We start from the raw sequence: 26,859 nt of genomic DNA, 5'->3' as shown, positions 1-26,859 counted from the left end.
TCTTAAAGAAAATTGCCAAAACTCATACCACATCAGGCTCAAAGTAAACATCATTAACATAAAAGGGTACGGTCATTTTTTTTTTTTTAGTTTTATTCATTTCAAACGGGCCGGATCTGGCCCACGGATCGTAGTTTGCCCACGGCTGACTTAGGCACTAAATAAATTCATCACTGGCATCTAGGGAAAGTATGCCCTTGAGAATGGCAGTAGCTCTGCAATACTATGTTTTCTGGGATCAACACTAATGAGCCCTATATGGCAACTCATGAGAAGGAAAACAATTAAGGACTCGAAAGGGCTCAAGTATTCCCAATTTTCTTGAACAAATCTGACAACAGTATTAGCTTCCCTGGCCACATGTGGGTGTTGATTGATGCCATCTGTGAGGGCCTTATAAGTGGTGCAGGCGAAATACCTTCAGCAAGAGAAAGATGCACTGACATACAGCGGGCAAGACATCTCTCTATGTTAGAAAGTGCAACACTTCGATATTAGCTTAGACTTCCCAGGGTTTTGTGACAATTAAAAGAGAAAATGCTCCAAAAGCCAAGTCTGGATCCCTGGCAGAGGCAAGTACTAAGTTCATCACTTTTATTGACCCTCAAAGTCCTAGGGAAGTCCCGTCATCACCTTCATGTCACATGTAGCCCACTGAGGTGCAGGGAGCTGTAGTGAGTCTCCTGGAGATTCCAGGTTGGAGACCCAACAGGGAAACCTCAGTGCCCACAGGACTGCCTCCCTGCAGGTGGGTCAGCGGGTTCAGAAAGGCCCCAGTTCTTGAAGAACGAAGGTGCATGTAGGCATTAAGTAAGTGAAGGATTCCTGTCCTGAGAATATTTCTTAAGTTTGCTCTTCTGAAGGGGATGTGAATGTTAGTCGTGTGGGTTGTAATTAAAAGTGCTCACTGCATTGTGCATAGCATTTAAAAACTAAAAAATTCCCAGGATTATTTATTTATTTATTTGTTTATTTATTAAAATGGCTCAGTGGTTTAGCATCAACACAGCAGAAAAAGGTCCCTCATTCGACTTTTGGTCAGGGCACATGCCTGGGTTGAGGGCTCCATTCCCAGGAGCTGCGTGCAGGAGGTAGCCTATCAATGTCACTCTCTCGTCATTGATGTTTCTATCTCTCCTACTCCCTTCCTCTCTGAAATCAATACAAAAATATTTTAAAATCTCTCATACTCTGGTTTCTCTTCAAATCACATAAATTGTTCATCTCTTAAAAATACCTAAAAATACATATTTTTAAAGGTATAAAATATTTAAAAACATTATTCCAATCCAAAAAAATATTTATCCCCTAAACCAAAAAAGGCACACAATGAGTGAAATTCCAACATCCATCTTTGTCATTCCATTGTTTGTTTGTTAAAGAAAATTGCCAAAACTCATAGCACATTAGGCAGAACATAGGATCAGAGGTTTTAACAAAGTTACAGACACAGCAAATATGCATCTCAGAAAAGACTCAACATAAAACTTCTAGAAAAAATACAACCAAACTGAGGTAGCACAATAAACTAACCAAAAAAACAAAAACGAAAAACGTTTAAATAAATAATGATTGAACAAAATAAATATTCTCTAGGATGTGGAGAATGTGCATCCTTCATACACTGCTGGAAAGATGAAAAAAAAAAAAAAGTACAATTAGTTAAGCTTTACATTTTATTTTTAAAGGCTACTTTAGTAATTTTTAGAGAGAGAAAGAAAAGGGAGAGAAACATTAATGGAAGAGTGGCATATTGGCCAGCCAGCCACTTCTGTGGCTCTGGCCCACACACCAGCACATATCCCCACCGGAAACCAAATCAACCATCCTTTGCTGCAAGAGATGATGTCGAAGCAATAAGCCACACCGGATCTGGTGGTACATTGAATTTACATCACTATTTGGTAATCTCAGTAAAATTAAACATTCATCTACCCAAAAACTCAGATTATGGCCTGAATTGTTAACAAAGGTAAATAACACTTATGCTATTAAATAAAATCCTAGTATGCTAAGTATGCGGTTATCCAGTTGGCCATTCAACCAATCAAAGTGTAATATGCTAATGATATGCTAAGGCAGTCCAACTGCTCGCTATGATGTGCACTGACCACCAGGGGGCGCACAGTTGGACCGTCGCTATTACATGGACTGACCACCAGAGGGCAGATGCTCCAACAGGTAGGTTAGCTTGCTGCTGGGGTCTGGCCAATAGGCCAGACGTGTCCTGGAGCACTTCTGTGGTCCCTCTCTGGCTGGCTAAACTCCGGCGACCCTTTCTGGCCCCACGCAGGAGCTGGCCCTGCCCCCTCGTGGTCAGTGCACTTCTACAGGGGGAGCATCACTTAGCCAGAAGCCCGGCTCACGGCTGGCAGCTGCAGGCAGGTGTTAAGGAGAGAAGGGTCCCAGACGTCGAGAGCCCCAGACTGTAAGAGGGATGTCTGACTGCCGGCTTAGGCCCGATTTCCAGGGGGATCGACCTAAGCTGGCTGCTGGACATTGCCCAAGGTGTCCTAAACTGGGAGAGGGAGCAGGCCAGGCTGAGGGAGCCTGCCCACGCCCCCGCCACCCCAGTACACGATTTTCGTGCACCGAGCCTCTAGGAAACATATAAAGAATTATACAGTAATGTTGATACAAGCTTTATTAGAAATAACCAAATATTTACTAAAATGGGCAACATGGTGATATATTCAAAGATAAGATTATCTACCAGGGCCCTAGCTGGTTTGGCTCTGGACAGAGCATAGGCCTGCAGACCAAAGGGTACTGGGTTTGATTCTGGTCAAAGGCACATACCTTCGTTGAAGACTCCTTCCAGGCCCGGGCCCTGGTCATGGCTGATGCAAGAGGCAAACGATCAATGTGTTTACCTCATATCGATGTTTCTCTCTGTCTTTCCCTCTCTCTTCAATTCTCCAAAAAAAAAAAATTAATGGAAAAATATCCCCTGGTGAGGATTAACAACAACAAAAAGAACATTTATCAAAAATAAAAAAACAGAAGAGCTACTAATATATCTTTAATAAATCTCCAAGAATTTATGAAATATCAATTAAACCAGAAAATACTTTGAAAAAGCAAACTTCTCTATTAAAATGGAATGTAAATCCATGGTTACGAGGAAAGCTGTGAAAAAAAGGGAACGATAAAACGAGGTCATGAAGCAATTACACAGTGACAAATATGGTCAGTATTATAATGATGGTTTCAGTTTCATGTACATGTAAAGATTTATGAAACAGTATACTTAATACATGTAATTTACTCATTACAGCTGTTAAATAATGGTTCAAGAGAAAAGAAATGTACGATCACCTACTTTGGAACAATGAATTTTTTAATTCCATATTCAATGCCCATTTTTCTGCCCTATGGGCAAGTCTCATCTCAGTGACAGAAAATGTAAGAAACAATGAAGAACTTTCACCCAAACCCATTGGAATGTTGACTGGGTCACAAAAGCCACATCTCTGGCCTAAGGACACCCTTTTGGTATCCTCTTAGTTTTGCCGCCAGAGGACCAATGGCTCTGATGGGAACATCTAATAAAGGACAATGACTGCTCCATGAAGATAAACAAGCCTGGAATCCCTCAGATCTGTGTACACACGGCTCCTGTAGTCTTTTCCTCAAAAACAATTTCTGAGTACAGGTTTAGATGAAGACCATTCCTTCTAATGGGCTGCAGTCTGGTCCAACAAGAATTAGGTCAGTGATTCTGCAGTGAAGGGGTCCCCCTCACTGCGATGGTCCTCCAACAAGTGCCCATCACCCATGCAATTGAAGGCATTAGGGCACATGGCCCTCTGCAACACCTGGGCAAAAGAATCCCTTCAGATGTCTTAGCATCCCTTGAAAACAAGAAAAAAAATTCACACTGCTCCCAGACATACTTGAGGTGGCCACAGCTACTCCCTCTTTGGTGTGATCTCTGTGTCTCAAAGCATCCAGCTTCACATGAGAACTAGAGTCCACAGTATTTCCTAGGAAATTATGGGCAGCAGTGTAAATTTGGCAAACTGCTGAGCTAATTTCTGCACCATAGTCTCCCCCGCAGGACAAAAATGTTTGAGACCCCATATAAGTGTTTCACCTCATCGTGCTTAGAGAGCCCAGATCTTTTTGTAAACTAACCCACAGGATCAATAGAACACATTAAAGAAGTCCTAGGAAAGAACCATTACTTTGCAAAGAAAGAGATCTGAGACTGGCAGTTCTCCCATTGATGACTTAGGCACGTGATAAAAAAACTCAACATTAGCATATAGGGAAAATGTGTCCCTCAAAATGGCATTTCTTCTGCAACATTGTGTTTACTGGTGCCAAAAGTAATCGGTCCTATGTGGTGACTCATAACAGGGAAACAAGGGCCAGGTATTCCTAATTTTCTTCAACAAATTAGACGACAGAGTTAGCTTCCCTGGGCACATGAGGATGGTGATTGTGGCCCACCATAGGGTCCTTACAAGTGAATCCGGGGAAATAGCTTCAGCAACAGAAATATGCAGTGACGTAGATCTGGCAGGACATCTGTGTATGTTAGAAAGTGCAACATAGATACATATACTTCCAACATAAAAACAAACAAACAAAATAGCAGAAAAAGTTGCGGAGACGTTACATAATGTAGGCGATTAAATGTATGAGATGTAATTCAGACTAATGAGACTTCATTTATTTTCTTATACAATTGATAAATCCTTATTAAGAAACTACATTTCCTACACATCTAAGAAGCTTATCATATCGGACTTTGTTATGTAGAATTATTTACAAATTAGACTGAGAGATATCTCACATTAATTGCACTCATAACAGCTTTCTCCACTGTGAGCTCTCTGATGATTTTGAAGACCATTGCTACTTGTAAAAGATTTCCCACATTCACTGCATTGATAAGGCTGTTTTCCAGTGTGAACTCTCTGATGAGTTCGAAGGTTGGTGCTCCAGGTAAAAGATTTCCCACATTCACTGCATTTATAAGGCTTCTCTGCAGTGTGCACTCTCTGATGAGTATGAAGGTTAGTACTACAGGTAAAACATTTCCCACATTCACTGCATTTATAAGGCTTTTCTCCAGTGTGAACTCTCTGATGATATTTGAGACGGGTGCTATTTGTAAAAGACTTTCCACATTCACTGCATTTATAAGGATTTTCTCCTGTATGAACTATCTGATGACGACGAAGATCACTGTTCCAGGTAAAAGATTTTCCACATTCACTGCATTGATAAGGCTTTTCTCCTGTATGAACTCTCTGATGACTACGAAGGTTGGTGTTAGTGGTAAAAGATTTCTCACATTCTCTGCATTTATAAGGCTTTTCTCCAGTGTGAACTCTCTGATGATGACCAAGTTTAGTGGTAGTGATAAAAGATTTCTCACATTCACTGCAGTGATAAAGCCTGTCTCCATTGTGCACTCTCTGATGACGACAAAGTTTAGTGCTACTGGTGTAAGCTTTTCCACATTCAGTACATTTATAAGGCTTTTCTCCAAGATGAATTCTCTGATGATGACAAAGGTCAGTGAATGTGGTAAAAGATTTCCCACAGTCACTGCATTTATAAGCCTTTTCTCCTGTATGAACTCTCTGATGTCTATGAAGGTGGGTCTTAGTGATAAATGATTTCCCACATTCACTGCACTGATAAGGCTTCTCTCCAGTGTGAACTCTCTGATGATATTGGAGACCACTGGGACCTGTAAAAGTTTTCCCACATTCATTGCACTGATAAGGCTTTTCTCCTGTGTGAACTCTCTGATGATATTGGAGACCAGTGCTCCTTGTAAAAGACTTTCCACATTCACTGCATTTATAACGATTTTCTCCTGTATGCACTCTCTGATGACTAGGAAAGTGGGTCTTAGTGGTAAAGGATTTCCCACCGTCACTGAAATGATAAGGCCTTTCTCCAGTGTGCACTCTCTGATGACAACAAAGTTTAGTGCGACTGCAGTAAGCTTTCCCACACTCACTACATTTATAAGGCCTTTCTCCAGTGTGAACTCTCTGATGACAATGAAGGTTACTGCCACTGGTAAAAGGTTTCCCACACTCACTGTACTCATAAGGCCTTTCTTCTGTGTGAACTCCCTGATCATCATGGATGACACTGCTTCTGGTAAAAGCTTTTCCACATTCACTGCTCTCATAAGGCCTTTCTCCAGTGTACAAAGCTTGGTGGTCATCTAGGCAGTTACTACTGCTAAAAGATTTCCCATATTCACTGCATTGATAAGGCCTTTCTTCAATGTGACCTCTCTGTTGATAATGAAAGCAAGAAAATTTGGCAAAATATTTTCCACATCCAGAGCACACAAAACATTGACTTCCAACATGGACATCCTTTTCCTGAATAAACGTGAGGGCAACTAATGTCTTTCTTACATACTTTTCTGGTGTAATAATTTCTTTGCCTTTGAAACGTCATCCCACACGTTGAAATAGCATTTAGCACTGTCCCTGGTCTGAGTAGCATTTAGGAGGAGATGTCCTGATTCGCTAAGGACACCTGCCCAACCCCTCTGCAAGTGAAACTACTCTGGGACACATTGAAATTGCAGCTGTTTGCAAGTGAAATCCTGTCCACCCCTCTAATGAAAGTCTTCTCTCTCACATGCTGCTGGTGAAATTTCGGACTGAAATAAAACCATTTTGCACACGCCCCACACCTCAACAGTATCTGTGCGTGTTGGGTTCCCTGACCCTCCATCACGTGGCAAATGTTTCCAAAGACTAGCCCACAACTCTCACAGGGGTGGCTCCTCTGAGAAGACAAGGCTAACTTGTGATTCCTTACCTGTAACACCCCTACAGAAATGTTCTTCCCAGTCGGTGCCTCCACATTCTCTGCTCCACAGTAGCAACCTGAACAAAAGGAAAAGCTGGTGAAATACGTGTTGATCTTGTAAAAACAGAATATCTTTACCACAAATGTTTATCTGTCATGACTTGGCCTGATGTCATAGAAAGATTTTCAAGACAAGTGAAGTAAACTCCAGGCAGTGGTTGTTAATACATAACGTGGCCCCAAAAGTCAGTCGATGATGAAAATCTCACCAGGAGAGGGACAGAAGCACAGGATGGGATACAAAGAAGAGAGGATGGCTCTATTCATTGTTTCTGCACAAACGGCTTCCTTTAGGACCTTCTATCCTGGCCACGTGAGTCTGTGTAAAAATTTAAAGCTGCTCAAAGCCACAAAAATTAATTGTATTAGAGCACATGAAGTTCAACGTCTATATAATAATACGAGTGCTCTCCAAGGTGCAGCAGGCATGGACCAAAGTTGGAGTGCAGTAAAGGGAGACCTGTGAAATAGGCAGAGGTGCAAATTACAGAAGTTAAGGTTTTCCTTGAGCTGGGAGTCTGAGTAGAAATGATCACTAATAGAACTGAGGAATTGGCAAAGTATCAACAAGAAACACAAACAAGCATAACTGGGTGAGGAACAGGCAACTGTAACCAAACACTGGGTTTCTAGCTATGAATGCAACAAAGGCCAGCTGTGAATTCCTCCCCAAAGACCCTTCCCCAAGGCAAGACCGCCTGGGGGTCCATTGTGTCATTCATAAAGTCGTGTTTCTTCTGTGATGCCGAAATGATTCTTTCCCTTCAATCCCATTGGAGCCATTGCATGGGATAAATGATGCAAATCTTCACAAAAAAAAACCCGGAAAAAATGGATGGTCAATACCGTGGTAGAACAACCAAGGACCAATGAAATTACAGACAAAAGACCTATGTGACTGACATCAGCAAGATGGCAGGATCAGAGATATAAGCATCTTCCCCCATCCCAGTGTAAGTAGACACCTATCCATGAACAAAAACCCCATAGGAAATGGGAATAAGAGTACCATGAAGGCAAACAGTATTACAGACACAAATAATGAAGAACTGTACAGAAAGAATGACTGGAAAAGGCTGGGTGAATAAACATATTTGAAGATACCTAGAGTCAAAAACGACGCCGAAAACGGTTTGGCTCGGTGGCCCGTGGACTGAAAGGTCCTGGGTTCGATTCCGGACAAGGGCATGTACCTGGGTTGCGGGCACATCCCCAGTGGGAGATATGCAGGAGGCAGCTGATCGATGTTTCTCTCTCATCGATGTTTCTAACTCTCTATCTCTCTCCCTTCCTCTCTGTAAAAAATCAATAAAATATATTTTTAAAAAAACAAACAAAAAAAAAACGAGGGTCAGTGTTACCTCCAGCAGCCACTGTACTTCCGCTATCCTTGTCTATAGTGGCCTGTTTTTTAAAAAATACTGGAAATTTTTGTGTTTAAAAACCACAGAATGCCTTGGCCAGTATGGCTCAGTTGGTTGGAGCATCGTCCTGTGTACCAAAGGGTCAAGGATTCAATCCCAGTCACGGCAGACATCAGTATGCGGGTTCCATTTCCAGTTAGCTTGTGTGCAGAAGGCAGCCGATTGATGTTTCTCCCTCACAATTATGTTTCTCCTTCTCTCCTTTTCTCTCTCTCCCCATCTCTCCTCCTCCCTATCTGAAACCAATAATACATAAATAAGAATATCAATGTAGCCAAACACAAAACAGAACTCAAAAAAGTCTAGACACAAAGCAAATAAAAACACAATCTATCAAAAATTATGTATAAAATTCAGAAAATGTAATTCTAAGAAGAAATTTTATAGAGTAAATGCCTCCATTATGAAAAAAGATCGAAAAAAACCGAACCTGCCATCTCTGAAATCTAGACGAAACAAGAAAGTAAACCCAAAGATTTAAAGGAAAGAAACAATAAATATTTGAACAAGCATTAATAAAAGTGAGACAAGAAAAAATAAAAGAATACCTAACAGGTACTTTTCTAAAAAATAAAAGAAATTGGCAAACCCTGAGCCAGCCTAAATAAAATAACAAAACCAACCAACCAACCAAACAAACAAACATAAAAGAAGCCTCAAAGAAATGAAAATAGAAATGAAAGGTAAGACATTACACCTGATACTATGAACCACAAAGCATTATAAGAGATGTTGATGTTAGGAGACGACATGACGCTCCACAAAGAAATTTGTAAACTTACCATATGAGCTTCTGAAATTAATAAACAAATTCAGAGCCCTGACCAGGTAGCTCTCCTATTGAGTGTGTGGTCCCCTGCATCGTGGTTGTGGGTTTGATACCCCATCAGGGCACATGTAGAGGACAGCCAATAAACGCTAAGACAGGGAGAACAGCAGATCAATGTTTCCCTCTCTTTCTCTGTCTCCCTTCCTGTCTCTAAAATCAAAAAATAAAGGCTGCCCAGTGTGCCTCAGTGATTAAGCATCAACCCATGACCTAGGAGATCACAATTCCATTCCTTGTCAGGGGACATGCACAGATTGCCGGCCAGATCTCCAATGGGGGGTGTGCTGGAAGCAGCTGGTCAATGACTTTCTCTCATTATTCATGTTTCTATCTCTCACTCCTCTTCCTCAATGAAATCATAAAATATATGTAAAAATTAATTAATTAAAGAATAAATAAATAGCTCAGGCCTGTGTCAATCACCACTGAGAGTACCTGCCTGTACATTGTAAGGTCATGGGTCCGTTTCCCAGTAAGGGGCACGTATGTGGGTTTCAAGTTTACATGTGGGAGGCAACCAACTGATGTTTCTCTCTCTCTCTCTCTCTCTCTCTCTCTCTCTCTCTCTGCCTCACCCTTTCTCTCTCTGGGAAAAAAAAAATCAATGGAAAAAAATATTCTCACTACTCAGGTGAACATAAAAGTAGAATAAAGAATTGAATTCAGAAAAGTTACAGGAGAAGAGATCCCAGATGGCAGTAAAGGCAAAAGGCTATACTCGCTGCCTCCCACAACCACATCAAAATTACAAGTAAAATACAAAACAACCATCAGCCAGAACTGCTAGAAAGCTGGCTGAATGTAAGTCTTATGACTAGAGAAGTAAAGTAGAAAGCTCACTGAGACTGGTAGGAGGTGCAGAGGCATGGAAAGTGCTGCTCCTGTATCCATGAGGGCCAATTTTTTAATTGGGAGGGAGACTGTCTCTGCAGAAGTCACCTAGAGGAACAAGAGGTCCAAGTCCCACACCAGACGCCCATCTCAGGGTCCCAGAGCTGGGGAAAGAAGTCCCTATTGGCAGCAAGAACTACAGGCTGTAAGAACCAGTGCAGATTGGGGCTCAGTGACACAGAGGTTAGAGGATACCCAGCTGCTCCTCTTATAATACCAGCACCACCAACTGAAATTTTAAGCTACCACTTCTTGGGATATCCAGTGCCAGGCTCGGCTCGGTGGAGTCCCAGACACATATGAGGAGAAACTGGATTGAATGGAATCAGGGCAGGAACTCAAGGGCGGCTTTCTCCCAGATGGAGGTGCTCTCAGGGATCATTGTTCGTATGCTGAAACCACCCCAGTCATAGGGCTGACTGGCAGCCATTTCTGTTTGCTCCACCCCAGTAATTCCCTGACACCTCATCCCATCCAATATACAACCCCACCCAGGCTCTGTGCAGCAGCTTTTGTATATGCATGGCCTGTCCTTACTCAGGCTAAAACCTGTCAAACAAGTTGCAGTTGGGTCAGGGAACCACAAACCTGTCAATAAAAGGACTAAGACATGGTACCAGCACTAGCCTTCCTTGCTTCACAGCTGGGCCTCATGGGGGCACTTCCAAACCCTATACAAAGAGGAGAATCTGCAGATCTCTCTGTAGATCCGGTTGGGTGGCCCCAGGCAGTGGCTGACTTTACACCTCCCTGGAGACCCAAGAGCCAGTATATCCAGTGGTCAGTGTCATACCATACCTGCTTACAACACTTCATATCCATAAGCGACACATTCAAGGGGCAGACTCACTGAGCACCAAAGCTCCACTGAAGCCATGCCTGTTCCAAAGGGGTGTCTCCTACACATAGCTCTCCCACTGTAGTCGCAATGGCCCCGATAGATGCTAAAATCCTCAGTAAAATTCTGGCAGATCAATTCCAGCATTATATTAGAAAGATCATACACCATGACCATGTGGGATTTATTCTGGGGATGCAAGGATGGTACAATATCCACAAATCAATAAACATGATACATCACATAAACAAATTAAGAGACAAAAATCACATAGTCATAGCAATTGATGCAGAAAAAGCATTTGACAAAATCCAGCACCTTTCTTGATAAAAACTCTCAGCAAAGTGGGAGCACAGGGGTCATACCTCAACATAATAAAAGCCTTATATGACAAACCGATAGCCAACATCATACTCAGTGGGAAAACAGTAAAACCATTTTCCCTAAGAACAGGAACAAGACAGGGATGTCCACTTTCACCACTCCTGTTCGACATAGTACAGGAAGTGCTAGCCATACTGATCAGACAAGAAGAAATGAAAGGCAACCAGATTGGAAAAGAAGTAAAACTGTCATTATTCACAGATGACATGACATTGTACAAAGAAAACCGTAAAGGCTCCATCAAAAAACTACTAAATATAATAAATGCATTCAGCAATGTAGCAGGATGCAAAATTTACACCCAGAAATCTATGGCTTTTTTATACACCAATAATGAACTCACAGGAAGAGAAACAAACAAATAACAACAACAAAAAACCACAATCCTATCTACCATTGCAAAAAAAAAAAAAATTAGGAGACCTAGGAATAAACTTAACTAAGGAGGTAACTGACCTGTACTCCAAAAGCTACAGAAAGTTGAAAAAAGAGATAGAAGAAGACGTAAACAAATGGAAGAATATAACATGTTCACAAGTGGCAGAATCAACATCAATAAAATGTCCACACTACCCAAAGCAATCTATAGATTCAATTCAATTCCCATTAAGATACCAAGGACATATTTCATAGACCTAGAACAAACTCTCCAGAAATTCATATGGAATAATAATTTAAAAAAACACGAAAAGTGCACCAATCTTGAGAAAGAAGAACAAAGTTGGAGGGATCACAATACCACATACCAAGCTATATTACAAAAATGCCTGGTACTAGCGCAACAACAGAAATATAGAACAATTCAACAGAACAGAGAACCCAGAAATCGACCTAAGCCATTATGCTCAATATTTGACAAAAAAGGAAACAGCATACAATGGAATCAAGATAATCTCTTCAATAAATCGTGTTGGGAAAATTGCACGGAAACATGCAAAGAAAAAAAAAAAAACAACAACAAAAGATAAAACTAGACCACCAACTTATACCATACGCAAAAATAAACTCAAAATGGATAAAGGACTTAAACGTAAGATGGGAAACCATACAAATCTTAAAAGAATCCACAGGCAGCAAAATATCAGACATATGTCCTAGCAATGTCTTTACCGATACAGCATATAGGGCAATGCAAACTAAGGAAAAAATAAACAAATGGCATTTACATCAATGTAAAAGCTTCTGCACAGCCAAAGAAACCATCAACAAAACAACAAGAAAGCCCACTGCATGGGAGAACATATTTGCCAATGTTAAATCTGATAAGGGTTTACTCTCCAAAATTTACAGGGAAATCAGACCTCTTAACAAAAAGATAAACAATCCAACCAAAACATAGGCAAAGGACTAAAATAGACACTTTGTGAAAGAGGACATACGGAAGGCCAAGAGACATATGAAAACATGCTCAAAGTCACTAATCATCTGAGAGATGCAAATCAAAACAACAATGAGATACCATCTCACACATATCAGAATGGCTATCCTCAACAAGTCAACAAAGGACAAGTGCTGGCGAGGATGTGGAGAAAAAGGAACCCTCCTGTACGGCTGGTGGGAATGCAGACTGGTGCAGCCACTGTAAAAAATAGTATGGAGTTTCCTCAAAAAATTAAAAATGGAGCTCCCGTTTGACCCAGTAATCCCACTTCTAGGAAAATGTCCCAAGAAATCAGAAACACCAATCAGAAGGGACATATGCACCCCTATGTTCATAGCAGCACGATTTATGATAGCTAATATTTTGGAAACAACCTAAGTGACCATCAGCAGATGAGTGCATTAAAAAACTGTGTTACACCTACACCATGGAATACTACGCTGCTGTAAAAGAGAAACACCTCTGACCATTTCCAACAGCATGGATGGACATGGAGAGCATTAATCTAAGCTAAATAAGCCAGCCGGAGAAAGATAAATATCACATGATCTCACTCATTTGTGGTCAGTGAGGGAAAGAGGAGACATATGTAATAAAATATGTAATACTTTAAACAATAAAGAATTTTTAAAAAGAAGTATGTTGAAAATATCTATAGTACACAATGCAATCTACAGATTAAATGCAATCCCGAGGATAATTCCTATGGTATTTTACAAAGAAATGAAAAGAGTATGTTGAAATGTATGAAATTAAAAAACTCGAACAGCAAAAGAAATCTTGTACAAAAACAGAGCTGGTGGTATCACACTTTCTGACTTCAATTTATTACAAAGAGAATGCAAGCAAATGGTGCGTTGAAGGACCAACACAAACACATACCTGGTAGATCAACAGAACAGAACAGAAAACACAGAAATAAACCCAGGCTCATACTTTCAAGTAATCTTTGTCAAAGCTACAAGACACAGAAGGAAGGAAAGACAGTTTCTTCAATGAATGGTGCTGCTAAAAATCCATATTCACATGTAAAAAGAAAGATCCTGGACGCCGCTGATAAAATTTAACTCAACATGTGTGACAAAATTGAACGTCTGTGCTGAAACTTAAAACTCAGCACAACCTAGAGAAAAAATTCTGGAGATTTGTTTTGGACAGGAGTTTCTGGGTGTGACACCAACCACCAGGCAAAACAGAAAAAACAGCCCTAACGGGTTTGGCTCAGTGCATAGAGCATCGGCCTGTGGAGTGAAGGGTTCCAGGTTAGAATCCAGTCAAAAGCATATACCTTGGTTGCAGGCACATCCCCAGTAGGGGGTGCGCAGGTAGGTGGCAACTGATCAATGTTTCTCTCTCATGGATGTTTCTAACTCTCTATCCCACTCCCTTTCTCCCTGTAAAAAACCAATAAAACATATTTTTAAAAAACTAAAAAAACAAACAGTCCAGATTGCAAGAAATAAAGAAAAAAAACCTTCTTCACAGCACAAAAGCAATAAACAAAATGAAAGGAAAGGCAACCTAGAAAATGGATGAAAATACTCGCAAATAATATGAAAAAATTGCTTGGAGAGATTGTGTATAGCATTCTGATCAGCACAATAAAGCAAATATTGGGATGAAGAGAGAAATTCACACAAATAGTTGGAGTTCCAGCGATTAATAAAAGTATGTAAATATTATACTGCAGGCTAATAACAATGCAATGACTCTGTCTCAAAAGCGAATGCTATATAACTTCATGAATAATACTTTATAGCTAAGCACTAGTAACAAGGATCTGAGCTTGCTAGAAACATGGTGGCACTAGACCTGCTGAATGCAGGGTTGCCTAAAAACATGGACTTTGTAGAAAAGTGGGTGTGGGGGAGCAATATCTGCATCTGCAAAGCACAATTAAGCACATGCAAAAATATGTGTTCCTGTATGTCATAAGCAATTAATATATAAAATATACGAGGTAGTCAAAAGAATGTTTAAGCAAAAAATAGTTATTAACCAGGATAAGGATATATAAACAATTCTTCAAAAACAATGTCCAAACGACGAACAGGAATGTAGTAACTGCTTTCCTCACTGATCAAGGTGGAATCCCTCAGGCTTCCAACCACACTATCAACCACAAGTCCTTCCCTGTGAATTTAGTGCAGAAGGGAGTATTGGGACTTCAGGAATAGAAGGGAGCAGGGGAACCAGACCAACCCTCCCAAGGACAGCAACTACCCAGGAAACTGGAAAATCCATCAGTACCACAGTCTCCCTGGGAGGACAGAGCACACCTGGGGGATGGGCTCTGAAAAACTGCAAAGCCAAGTCCAGGTCACTGGTGAGAGTGAGGGTCTTACCCAGCGAGGATAGAAGTTCAAAGTTCTCCAGCATCACATTCAGGTACAGCTGTCTCTGACCCTCATCAAGGAGGCTCCATTCCTCCCTGGAGAAATACAGGACAATGTCCTCAAAGGTCACACCAACCTGTCAGAATGGAGACAATTGAAACCGGAGCTGTCTCTGTAAGAACCTGTCATCGTACTCCTTACACACCTTCCCCCCTCAACCTCCTCCAGGTTAGTAAGGACAAGAGGCCCTAATGCCAGTGCAGGCTGCTCTCTCATCACAGTCCCATTACTCACTGTGATGGCCCTCAGCAGAGCAGCTGGGTTGGGTGGGAAGCATTGGGGGAGGGGAGGGTAGAGGGCAATGCCATTTAAGGTCTGGGCGATGCCTGCAGGGCCCCAGCCTTCCTGCCAGGCAACACCACTGCAGTCTCCTAGATCCTGCCTCCAAGACAAAGCCAAGCGTCGGTTTATGCTTCACCTTTAAGTCCCCACAGCAGGTCCCAGGGACCATCAGCTCACAATTCCTCCAGATGTGCTCACCACTGGGTAATGTTTATCCCCTTCCCATGTTCAAACCCCAGGTTCACTCCCTCAGCTCTGCCCCCTTCCTGCTCCAATGCCACTGGATCTCGCTGGACTCACCCATGAACCTGGCATATGGCGTGTAGAGAGCTTGTAGTCCAGCCGGATCCAGGACCACCCCAGGCCCCTGACGGACCCACAGCCGGGAAAGCCCCGAATGAGTCTGTGCCGTCCTCCCTGCAGCCTCTGATCTTTCTGTCAATACTCACAGCCACATCCTCAGGGATCTTCAGATGCAAGTCACCCCCGTCCCCTCTGCCCTGCACCTGCTGTGTCCTCAGAAGCCACAACACTCCTCTCTCCCCTCCACCTTCCTCACGGTCCTCCACGCGGGACTGAGCTGCAGGACGGGACAGGCGCCCTCCCCAGGCTGTGGTGTCTGTGTGAGGAGGCGGTGAGGGCCTGGGGGACTGAACTCACCTCAGCCCGTCTCCTCGGCGGGGGCGCCGCCATTGCCCTCTGTGGGCTGAGCCGGGCGGGAGTAGAAGCCGCTGCGGGAATGGCGGTCCCTGTCCCGGCCCTGGCGTGGGTTCGGGCGGTGACTCTGAGCTTCAATCCCAAGTCGGAGCTGTGAGCACCACTGGCGGCTCCCACAATTGGCTGAGAGGCGGGGAGCACCACTCTCCGGCCTCCTCCACGGGGCTGTGGACTTGGAAAACCTCACTGCCTCAGACAAAAACCTAAGAATGAAAATCTCGTCAAGAGGACTACCGGTCCCGCCCTAAAGAAGCGGCCAAACGCAAATGCCTTTTCTGACCCTCCATTGGCTCAGCCTGATGACATTCAATGCGTAGCCTTCTGGGTAATGTAGTTTCTCCGCTCCATGGCCAGGATCCCCGATTTCCTCAGCTGACTACAGGACTGCATTTAGGGGCAAATAGCCCACGATCACACCAAGTATACTCAGGCCCCTCAAGCGCCTTCAAGGGACATGATTTCGAGGGCAAGTTTCTTTCTCATGTACCCGCGTGGCTACTTTTGTATATATTTATTACAGGACCAGCTCTTTGTGAACGGCAGGCATTGTTTCTTCATTCATGACATTTGGCATGTGTCTCCTTCAGGTTAAATGTTGCTTGCAGAAGTTGCTCAAGTCTCTAACTGCCTCTAACCTGCCTCCACTGAATCCATTACTCAAAGTTAATGTCACAAAACAGACACTCATACTTAAGAGCATCTACTGTGATGCCATCCAAAGTGTCAGCTCTGCCTGGGCTGCAGTGAGGATAAGATGGCCAAGAGACAAGTGAAAAAATGCTCAGTGTGACTGATCACCAGAGAGATGCAAATTAAAGCAACAATTAGGTATCACCCCACCACTGCTGGAATGGCTGCCATCAGCAAATCAACAAATGACAAGTGCTGGGGAGGATGTGGAAAAATGGGAACACTAGTACATCTCTGGTACATGGATTATGGAAATCAGTTTGGAGTTTTTGCAAAAATTTTAATGTGGAACTGCCATTTAATTTAGTGATTCTACTCCTAGGAATATATCCTAAGACACCTGGAACAATCACATAGATAGTATGTATGTAGCTGGTCAAGCGAAATGAAGTTAACTAGAAGAGGGCGTTCTGCCAAGAAAAGGTGGAGCCTGCAAGCAGGCCACGTCAGAACAAAGTCTTGCACGCAAGACTTATTGTTCAGAGGCAGAACTTTCCTTGAGGTGAAATAATCCATGAGGGCATGGAAATTTCAAGGGAGGGTGCACTGCTACAGGTGGAAAGGGTCTTTGTATAACATAGGAAATTAATAGTGTAATGTATCACTTAGCTCAGATGATCTCATAAGCATGCCTGTTAATCATTGTCACTTGCTGTACTCCATTGTTAGTTGCTGTACTCCCCAAATAAAAGCCATGAGAGCTTTGGGGGCTTTGCTACTCGCCTGAGCGAGCAGTAGCCCTCTGCTTCTCTAAACTCATCCTGCACGCGGAGACCACCTCAGCGTCACCGTTCACAAACAGAACATCAATAATGTACAACTATGTTCATAGCAGCACAATTTACAATAGCAAAGATCTGGAAACTGCCCAAGTACCCATCAGTAGATGATTGGGTAAAAAACTATGGTACATTTATACCATGGAATTCTATGCAGCAGTAAAAATGAAGACTCTCTTCTCCTTTCACACAGCATGTAGGGACCTGGAGAGCGTCCTTCTAAGTGAAATAAGTCAGTCAGAGAATGAGAAGTATCACTTCATCTCACTCATACATGTAATCTAATCAACAACAACAAAAAAATCCTGTTGAATGGAGTGAATTCAGGGACATGGAAGCATGGAATGGAATGCAGAATCTCAGAAGGGAAGGTGTGGAAAGGTAAAAAAAAAAGAAAGAAAGAAAGAACATCCTTCCCTGTGGATTATGCACACACACACAAACAATAAAATGAAAGTCACCTGAGATTTGAGCATTTTTGTTGTTGTTCTTGTTCTCTGAAAGCAATGGGAAAGCTCTAGCTCGCTGGGTTCTGTATCTGCTGTAAAATTGTGTTTATAAATCTATCTTCTGTCAGTGGTTTCCCTGGAAATGCTGAAATCCCTCCATGTAACTTCCTCCTGCATCACATAAGTCTATTGCTTTTAGTGTTGTTGTAAAAGGTGTCCAAACCTGTGGAGAATTTTTCTCAGTTTATTTGACCCAAGCCTGTGACATTGCCAGGAAGCAAAACAAACAAACAAACAAAATCAAAACACACACACACACACACACACACACACACACACACACACACACTGAGGTGGGAGAATGCCAGTTTTGCAGCTTTTTTATGCATCAGACTCAAAGGAGAAGACATAAGGGGGTTACATTAAATTCACTGGTGATAAATTAGGGGGGAGAGTTAAGGAGGGAAATCTCTGGGATTGGATAAAAAGTAAAAATAAATAGACACAAACTTCTTTTTAAATGTTATAGAATAGTTAACACTTAATATTTAACACAATAACAATAATAATTGGGGCTGTGCAGTCTTCTGTGCTGGGAGATTCTGCCCTAAGGAGTCTGTAAAACGGAAATTTCCCTAAAAATCCAAGTATATGTCATCCCAGATGCAAAAATACAATAGACAGGTAGGCCCTTGATACATCAGTACATGACCGGAAGGGTGTCTGCGGGTGGGGACGAGGGTCCCTCGGTCAGCCCAGTCCTTGGTGGGCCCCGCCCTCAAGGGACCTCCCTGGGGCACAGCGGGCGTGGCCGGGCGGGCTGCTGTCCTGTCGGGCGGGTGCACTGCGCAGGAGGGGCCGGGGCCGGAGCCGGGGACAGGCGGGAAGCGCCCAGCGGGCGACCTGGAGGGGCTTCTGCGAGGCCTGTTGCGCTGGAAGCGCTATCACATCAAAGTGCACCAGGCGGACGAGGCGCTGCTGCTGCTGCCGCTTCCGCTCACCGTGCGGCCGCGCGACACTCTCAGCGACCTGCTCCTCCAGCTGGCGGGCCAGGGCGTGAGCTGCTGGAAGTGCACCTTCTACTACAACGCACGGCGGCTGGGCGACCCCCAGATGGTGAGCGACGTGCGCCTGCAGGAAGGCTCCATGCTGCTGCTCCTCAGCGACCCCAGGTAGTCTGGGTTGGAGGAGGTGGAGCCATGACCTAGGGGAACGAAGATGCTGGCTGAAGGAGCAGGCTGGGTGGGGCACATCTTCGGGAGGTTCTGGGCTCCTAGGGTGGACAGTGAAACACTGGCCTGACCAGCTGATGCCCACTGCCATGGACAGTCCTGAGGGAGCCCCACTCCCTGACACTGAACTAGGTAGGACATTGTTGAAAGGGGAGATCTCAAACCTGCAGACACCCGCCCCCGCCCTCCCCCACATTCTCAGTGAAGGGGCGGGGACTGCGCCCTCCATCTTACCCTGGGTCCTCCATTTTTGGGGAGGGCCATGTGCTCGGCAAAGGCTTCTTCCCGGAAGAAGCCTCTGCTAGCCACACCCAGGATTTCTCTGGACTAACCAATGATAATCAAGGGAAGTGCACGCCATCACTATGACCACATCCTGTGTAATGAGACACCGACTCGCGCCTGGCCAATCGGCGGGGCCCACAGTCCCCTCTCCCGCCCTTACTCCACTCCTCTATAAAACTCCTGGTCCCATCATGCCTCGCCCTCTCTGCCACTTGCTGCTGCGTCAGTAAGGAGGGTAGGGGAGCTCGAGCTAGCTCTTTGCTTTTGCAAAGGACTCTTTGCTTTTGCATTGGACTGGCTGGCTCCCTGGTGGGCTCTTGGGAACCTTGAAATCTGGGCATAACAATTGTCGCCCCAACCCAGCCAATCAGGTTGTACTATGTGACCCTGAGGCCATGCCACAGGAACCACTGTGCCAGCTTGAGCAGCTACGGATAGCGTGTGAAGAGAAGACAGAGGGCAGAGGAGAGGAAATCAGGCAGCACCTCTCCTACCTTATACATTCTCTTGGCCCAAGCTGTGCCCCTGCCAAAGGCACCTTCCACACCCCTCTCTGCGGCTCCAGCCCACTGGAATTCCAGCCTCCTCCAGGAAGTCTTCTCGGATGCCCTCCTGCCCAGCCAGTGAGCACCGCATCCTCTTGTGGGTCCCCATAAACCCCTCTACTGTGAACAGCCTTGGCTGTGGGGTATAGCCAGTCGCTCAGGAAATCTCAAATGACTGAAGGTGGAAACTGGGGGACGCAGCCCTCTCCCAGTTCTCCAGCGGCGTTCTGTGTTCTACCCGCCCCCCCCCCCATACCTCCTCTCATCGCATCTGTGCCCGCCCCCTTGGAGTGCCCTTCCTTAATGACTTGACCCCTGCCTGCTGCATGGGATTTCCTGGTTGCTTCGGAAGGACTCTGGTTGAGTAGGCAGAGATATGGGGGCCCCTGGGCCTGGTAGAGCTCTGAGGCTTGGGTGGTAATCTTTTCTTTTTCTTTTTCCCCATCTCACTCATTTTTATTGTGACAATAAAGCACGTTTTTGCGCCATCACAAAAAAAAACCACAAAAAACAATATACAGGCTCAATAAGGTAAAAATTGACCTTTGCCAAAATTTAAAAGAAAAGAAACCAAAAACAAAACAAAAGACAAAAACAAGGCTAGGATATAACTACCCCTGTGACTCATTTTTACTTAGAAAGTTTTAACTTCAAACTATCTTATATGGTTACTTTTGGCCTCTGAGTTTATAAGATTTACCATGGCATGTCAGGCTCCCTGAGTATGCTAGGTTTAGTATATGCCATCGTTTTTGTCCATACTTTGGAGTTAGAACCTGTGAGTTGAGGAGAAAACTCAATGAGTGGTTTATCCTGCCTACTGGATTGTTCACAACGTCCTTAACAGAATGCCCCCATATTGCTTGTGTCCCTTTATTTGGTCTCCTAGAAGTATTCACTCTTCAGGTCACTAAAGCCTTAGTTTCTAATTATGGTGGAGGTATTTTTAAGGACGAGAAAAAGGTCTTTCTTTTTCTTTGCTTTGGCCTTCCACAATTTGTGAGAAGCACCAGCTAATTAAAACCCAAGATTGTTGGTTCATCTACTTCAACAACTCCTCTATTTATTTTTTTTATTTTTTTTAAATATATTTTATTGATTTTTTACAGAGAGGAAGGGAGAGAGATAGAGAGTTAGAAACATCGATGAGAGAGAAACATTGATCAGCTGCCACCTGCACACCCACTACTGAGGATGTGTCCGCAACCCAGGTACATGCCCTTGACTGGAATCGAACCTGGGACCTTTCAGTCCACAGGCCGAGGCTCTATCCACTGAGCCAAACCTGTTTTGGCAACAACTCCTCTATTTAAACTGGTGAACATGATGTTACTTTCAAGGCTACATTCTTGCTATCCCTCCTCCCTGCTGTTGTCACACCTCAGAGATAATTCGCACCAAGGAGTCTCTAGTTAGTGGAAAGTTTCCTTCCCTCCGCCCCTTCAAACAAGCTTCTTTTGAACTCTTCATAAGGTTTTCTCTAATCATATTTTATAGGTTTGGGAAAAATACTCTTTAAGACACCTCCCTATACATCTGCCAGACTGCCTCCAGGAATGGAAACAAACTATAACATTTGAAGACAGCCCCTCATATTTACTCAACATCAGTGCAGTGCCAGGCCCCTCCATTCCTTGTCCCTTAACAACAGGCACTGCTGAAAAGCAGAAGCCACCCTTTATCCTTGCCCTGTATTGACTACCAATACCTGGCCCTTTCTTCTCTTGGAAAGTAAAAGAAACTTCTTCTATTCATGTCTTCTTTTAGCTCTGAATTCTTTCACAGCCTGCATCACTGGCCAAACCTGAACAGTATTTCTTTATTCTGAGGAGTTCAGTAGGTCAAAAGGAGGAAAACAGTATTGTAGAGGCAACATAATTTTTCCTTCTACTTTTCTAGGCTCTTTGGATGGCATAGTAATTAAATTGATATAATATAGATTAAGAGGGGAAATACAACCAGAAAATTATTAACATGTATACCTCCACATCCATGGAAATGACTCAGAAAAACAGAGTAACTGCTCAAAATGGCAAATGCCATCATCTGAAAAGCCACCTTCCGCAAAAGTCAGAAAATGTTGTGTGTGGACAGTCAGTCAGGGTAGATTGTCAGAAAAACCACAGTAAGGGCCTCAGTTGTGGCCCAGTGTGCTGTGCACTGCGATGAGGGCTTGTACTCAAAAGGACTCTGTTCCAACCCAAAGATCCATGGTGCAGACACAGGAGAATGGGAAGGAGGACTGGGGTCCAGAACATGATCCGGGCTGGAGGGGAACCATGGTGAGAGCCATTATCTCATTCAGCCAGTAGGAATATTGAGGACAGAATCACATGGGCAGTGGGTCTTATGCATGAATAAGAGGTGAGCACCCGTCCAGTGAGACCAGGTTCATGTAGGACTCCAGCACCACTTCCAAATATTAGGTCCTAAAATTCATGTCCAATTGTATCCACTCCTGCAGGTAAATGTCAGTGCCATATAGGAGCATCTTTGAAGGGTCAAACTGAGGCAAGAAATTCATCACAGTGGATGGGGTCACAGCATGACACCCAACATGTGGGTGAAGGTACAGAGACCAGCCCAAATTACCCAGGTCTCCTGTGGGTCAAACTCTGTTCTGGGGTCAAAGGGGAGGCAGACAAACAGCATCTCACTCTGAAAGAAGGTTCCCCTGGAGAAACCACTGCACTGAGAAATGATGGCGTTCCCCTGAACACGGGGAGGCCAAGGGTAAGTGCTCTGAGATGTAAAGGGAATGGGAGGAAACGCATAACTGCAACCATGGAAATGGGAGCTGCAGCTGAGCCACCCTGGTCCTCATACTGTACCTGCTCCAGTGAGGGCTGCAAATCAGCGGTAGAGACTGAGTCTGACGCTGAGAAAATAATGGTTAAAAATCCAGCCCTTGAATCTGACATTTGTCTGTGGTGTAAACTTTGGGAGCTGACTTCATTTCTCAAATACTGATGTTTTTCAGCAATTTGGTATGAGTTCTCACTTGTCCAGGATTGTTGTGAGAATTAAAAGAGAAAATGCTCAAAAATCTAACCCTGGAACCCTGGTAACAAGTACTCACCTTGTTACTTTATTGATCTGGGAAGGCCAGAGTAAGGGCCATCAATCATCTGCATGTCACATTCAGCCAACGGAGATTCAGGTAGCTCTAGGGAGTCTGCTGGACATTCCCAGGTGGGGCCCACCACACTGAGACCTGAGTGCCCACAGCACCTGCCTCCCTGCAGCAGTCAGTGGCTTCTTGTAGGTCCCATTTCTCACTAAAATGTACCCAAAGACAAAGGTGCTTGTGGGCATCAGAGGAGTGAGAAGTGCCTGGCCTGGGAATATGTCTGCAGGGAGAGGCTGGAGTTGCAAAGAGACCGAGACTGAGAAAAATCAATGCCGAGAGGGAATCATTGATCAGCTGCCTCCTGCATGCCCCACACTGGGGATGAATCTAGGGCGCAGGAATCCTCCCTGACTTGAATGGAACCATGACCTCCTCATTCATGGGTCCATAAGGAACCATGGAGCCTTGACAGCTGTGTTCTTAACAATCATGTTCCTATCTCTCGCTCCCTCCCCCTTGTTCTATGAAATCAATGAAAATATTTTTTTAAATCAATTAAAATATTTATTTAAGCCCTAACCAGTTTGGCTCAATGGATAGAGCATCAGCCTGTGGAATCAAGGGTCCCAGGTTCGATTCCGGACAGGGGCATGTGCCTTGGTTGCGGGCACATCCCCAGTGGGGAGTGTGCAGGGGGCAGCTGATCAATGTTTCTCTCTCATCGATGTTTCTAACTCTCTATCCCTCTCCCTTCCTCTCTGTGGAATAATCAATGAAATATATTACAAAATAAATAAATAAGTTAAAATAAAATATTTATTTGCTGAAACCGGTTTGGCTCAGTGGACAGAGCGTCGGCCTGCGGACTAAAAGGTCCCAGGTTCGATTCCGGTCAAGGGCATGTACCTGGGTTGCGGGCACATCCCCAGTAGGAGATGTGCAGGAGGCAGCTGATTGATGTTTCTAACTCTCTATATCTCTCCCTTCCTCTCTGTAAAATATAAATAAAATATATTTTAAAAAAAAGAGAAAAAAAGAAAAACAGCTCTCTTAGAAAAAAAAATCAATGGAAAAATATCCTCAGGTGAGGATTAACAAAAAAATAAAATAAAATAAAAATAAAAATAAAAATATTAACACGTATTATTTTAATACAAAAAAAAAAAGCACTTAAGACTTTTGAGAAAAGGCTCACCATAAATTGTTACAAAAAATACAATGAAACAACAGTGAGGTAGAAACACAAAATTACAGAAGATCTTTAAACTACTGGCCTGGTCCACAACATTCCTGCACACAGGGCGCATCCTTCAGCCTGGACTGTGCCCTTTTGCACCCCAAAGCCCTGGGAAGATGTCCGACTGACAAACGTAAATAACACTTAGCCTATCTAATAATAGACAAACATGGTCATTGACCGTACCTTCGCTATGCCTTCCATCGGCTAATCAGCACGATATGCAAATTAACTGCCAACAAAGATGGCGGCCAATTTGCATACTGCAGGCAGGATGGGACAGTGTGAGCCACCAGCATGCCACCATCGAGGGCAGGACGGCTCCAGAAGACCCAGAAGCTGGGCTGCCTTGCTGCCCGGCACCTGATCCGGCCCCGGGCGGCGGGGCAGGCCTTCCCCGGAAGACCCAGAAGTGGGGTGGCGAGGCAGGCAGCCCAGTCACTCTTGTGTGTCGGGAAGCAGCAGGCAGCTCTTCACCTGGAGGCTTAAGCCCCAAGTGGGAGGCGCCATTTTCTATATGGAAAGGCAGGGGAGTGGCTAAGCACAAGGCGGCTCAGAGCCTGGCGGCTCTACGTCCAGAGAGACCAGTGCTGAGGCGGGGTGTTCGCCTCAGGATGCCAGTGGTGGGAGAGGAGCGCGAGGTAGAGGAATTGCGGCTTCAAGCAAGCGAAGGAAAAGGGAAGGTCAGCCAGCTGCAACGCCATTCCAAGCTTCTTGCCCCAGGTTTTCAAATGTAAATAGTACTTCAGATGTAGTTGCACGTAGTTTATTCCCTTCCCCTCATCTTGGCTGTTAAAGTCATGTCCACCCCCTGGGCAGTCCGGCCTCATGTTCGTGGCACACACGAGGGAGGTTTAGTTCTGGGGTCACCCCTTAGATTTTAAGTGGCCGCTACACTTGGTCGATAGGAAGAGTGAGACTTTAGCCCTGAAAAGACGGAAGGCTTGGGGAGACGGTTCCCTCGAGGGCTCAGACCGCTTTCGGGCCGTAGGCACAGGGAACGTCCAGGGCAGCCCCCAGAGCAGGTGTCCATCTGAGCTCCGATGAGGCCGTTTTGCAGTGTCCCTTTCCTCTCTCCCACATGGTAGGGGCCATGACTGCCTCGAGGGTGCTCCCTGGAAGCCATTCTCCCCTCAGCATGTAGCTGAAGAGAATCTTTTTTTGTGCCTCATGTTAAAAAAAACAAACAAACACAAAAAAACAGGTGCGTGACTCCTCACTGTGTTCATTTGTAAAAGAAAAAAAAAATGCTCTTAAGACCCCGGGTGGTGAGGCAGCCTGGCCCCAGAACACCCAGAAGCCGCCTGATATAGTAGTAACTATATCAGTAAGCACTCTGAAAGTCAGTGGCATAAATGCACCAATTAAAAGACAGATTATGAGGGCGAATCAAAAACAAAACCCACTTTAAATATAAAGACACATATAGATTAAAAGTAAATGAATTAAGCTACAGCCTGTTTTACTCAGTTAATAGAGCATTAGCCCATGGACTGAAGGGTCCCAGGTTCGATTCCAGTTAAGGGCATGTACCTCAGTTGCTGGCTTGATCCTCAGTCCCTATCAAAGCATGTGCAGGAGGCAACCAATCAATGTGTCTCTCCCTTTCCCTTCACTCTCTCTAAAATTCAATGGAAAAATATCCTTGGGTGAAAATTAACAAAAACAAAGTAAATGGATTAAATAACATTAAAGAGATTATAAGAAAAATATATTCCAAATTTTGTTAGTTGTATAATGGTTATGTTTAAATTATTAACACCTAGGAAATTGGGTGAAGAGTACATATAATATGCTGTAGTATTTTATAGTTTTTTTTACATGTATGAGATTATGTCAAATTAAAATATTAAAAATTAATAAAATATTATTTGAAATGTTGTATGCATTACATGAAAAATCTCCTAATTGCTTCTAGCATAATTTATTAAATTGTGCTAAAATTTACAAGGGTTCAATTAAAAAATACCTTAATTCTAAATGATATAATAGAAAATATGTAATAGTGCAGTTATAAGCACTTATCTGAAAATAAAAATTTAAAGAAGTGAATTTAAAGAAGGGATTAGCCAAAGAAAATATATGCACAACCCATGGACACAGACAACAGTATGGTGATGGCCAGAGAGAAGTCGGGGGCAAGAGCTGGGTAGAGGGGACAAAAAGGGGGAAACAGGGACATCCTATATAATAATACTAAAACACTAATACGCACATTGACTGAACGGCAGAATGACCAGTTGCTATGATGCTCACTGGCCACCAGGGGGCAGACACTCAATGCAGGAGCTGCCCCCTGGTGGTCAGTGCACTTCCATATGGGGAGTGCCACTTAGCAGAAGCTGGCTCATAGTTGGCCAGCAGAGTGGTGGTGGCAGGAGCCTCTCCCACCTCCGTGACAACACTAAAAATGTCCAACTAACAGTTTAGACCTGATCCCTTGGGGGCTGAAGCCTTTAGTCGGACATCCCCCGAGGGCTCCCTGGCTGCCAGAAGGATGTCTGACTGCAAGCTTAGGCAGGATACCCTGGGGAGTGGGCCTAAGTCAACAGGTGGACACCCCCCAAGGGGT

The 26,859-nt window shown here is 44.0% G+C and overlaps 1 protein-coding gene across 1 annotated transcript; it reads right to left on the bottom strand.

Annotated features, from left to right (window-relative positions):
- Nucleotides 1-3,154: 3,154 nt before the first annotated feature.
- Nucleotides 3,155-15,976, bottom strand: LOC139000306 (zinc finger protein 431-like). The gene is made up of 5 exons (XM_070402545.1): nucleotides 15,944-15,976; nucleotides 15,236-15,379; nucleotides 14,951-15,077; nucleotides 6,808-6,875; nucleotides 3,155-6,269 (listed from the first exon to the last, which is right to left on the bottom strand). The coding sequence occupies exons 1-5, from the start codon at nucleotides 15,974-15,976 to the stop codon at nucleotides 4,803-4,805; spliced, it is 1,839 nt and encodes a 612-aa protein (XP_070258646.1). The 3' UTR covers nucleotides 3,155-4,802.
- Between the last annotated feature and the right edge of the window lie 10,883 nt (nucleotides 15,977-26,859).

Source organism: Myotis yumanensis, unplaced genomic scaffold, assembly GCF_028538775.1.
Source record: "Myotis yumanensis isolate MYYU_CA2020_CCGP unplaced genomic scaffold, mMyoYum1.0.hap1 SCAF_23, whole genome shotgun sequence".
NCBI lineage: Eukaryota > Metazoa > Chordata > Mammalia > Chiroptera > Vespertilionidae > Myotis > Myotis yumanensis.
This window is presented reverse-complemented; position numbering and strand designations above follow the sequence as displayed.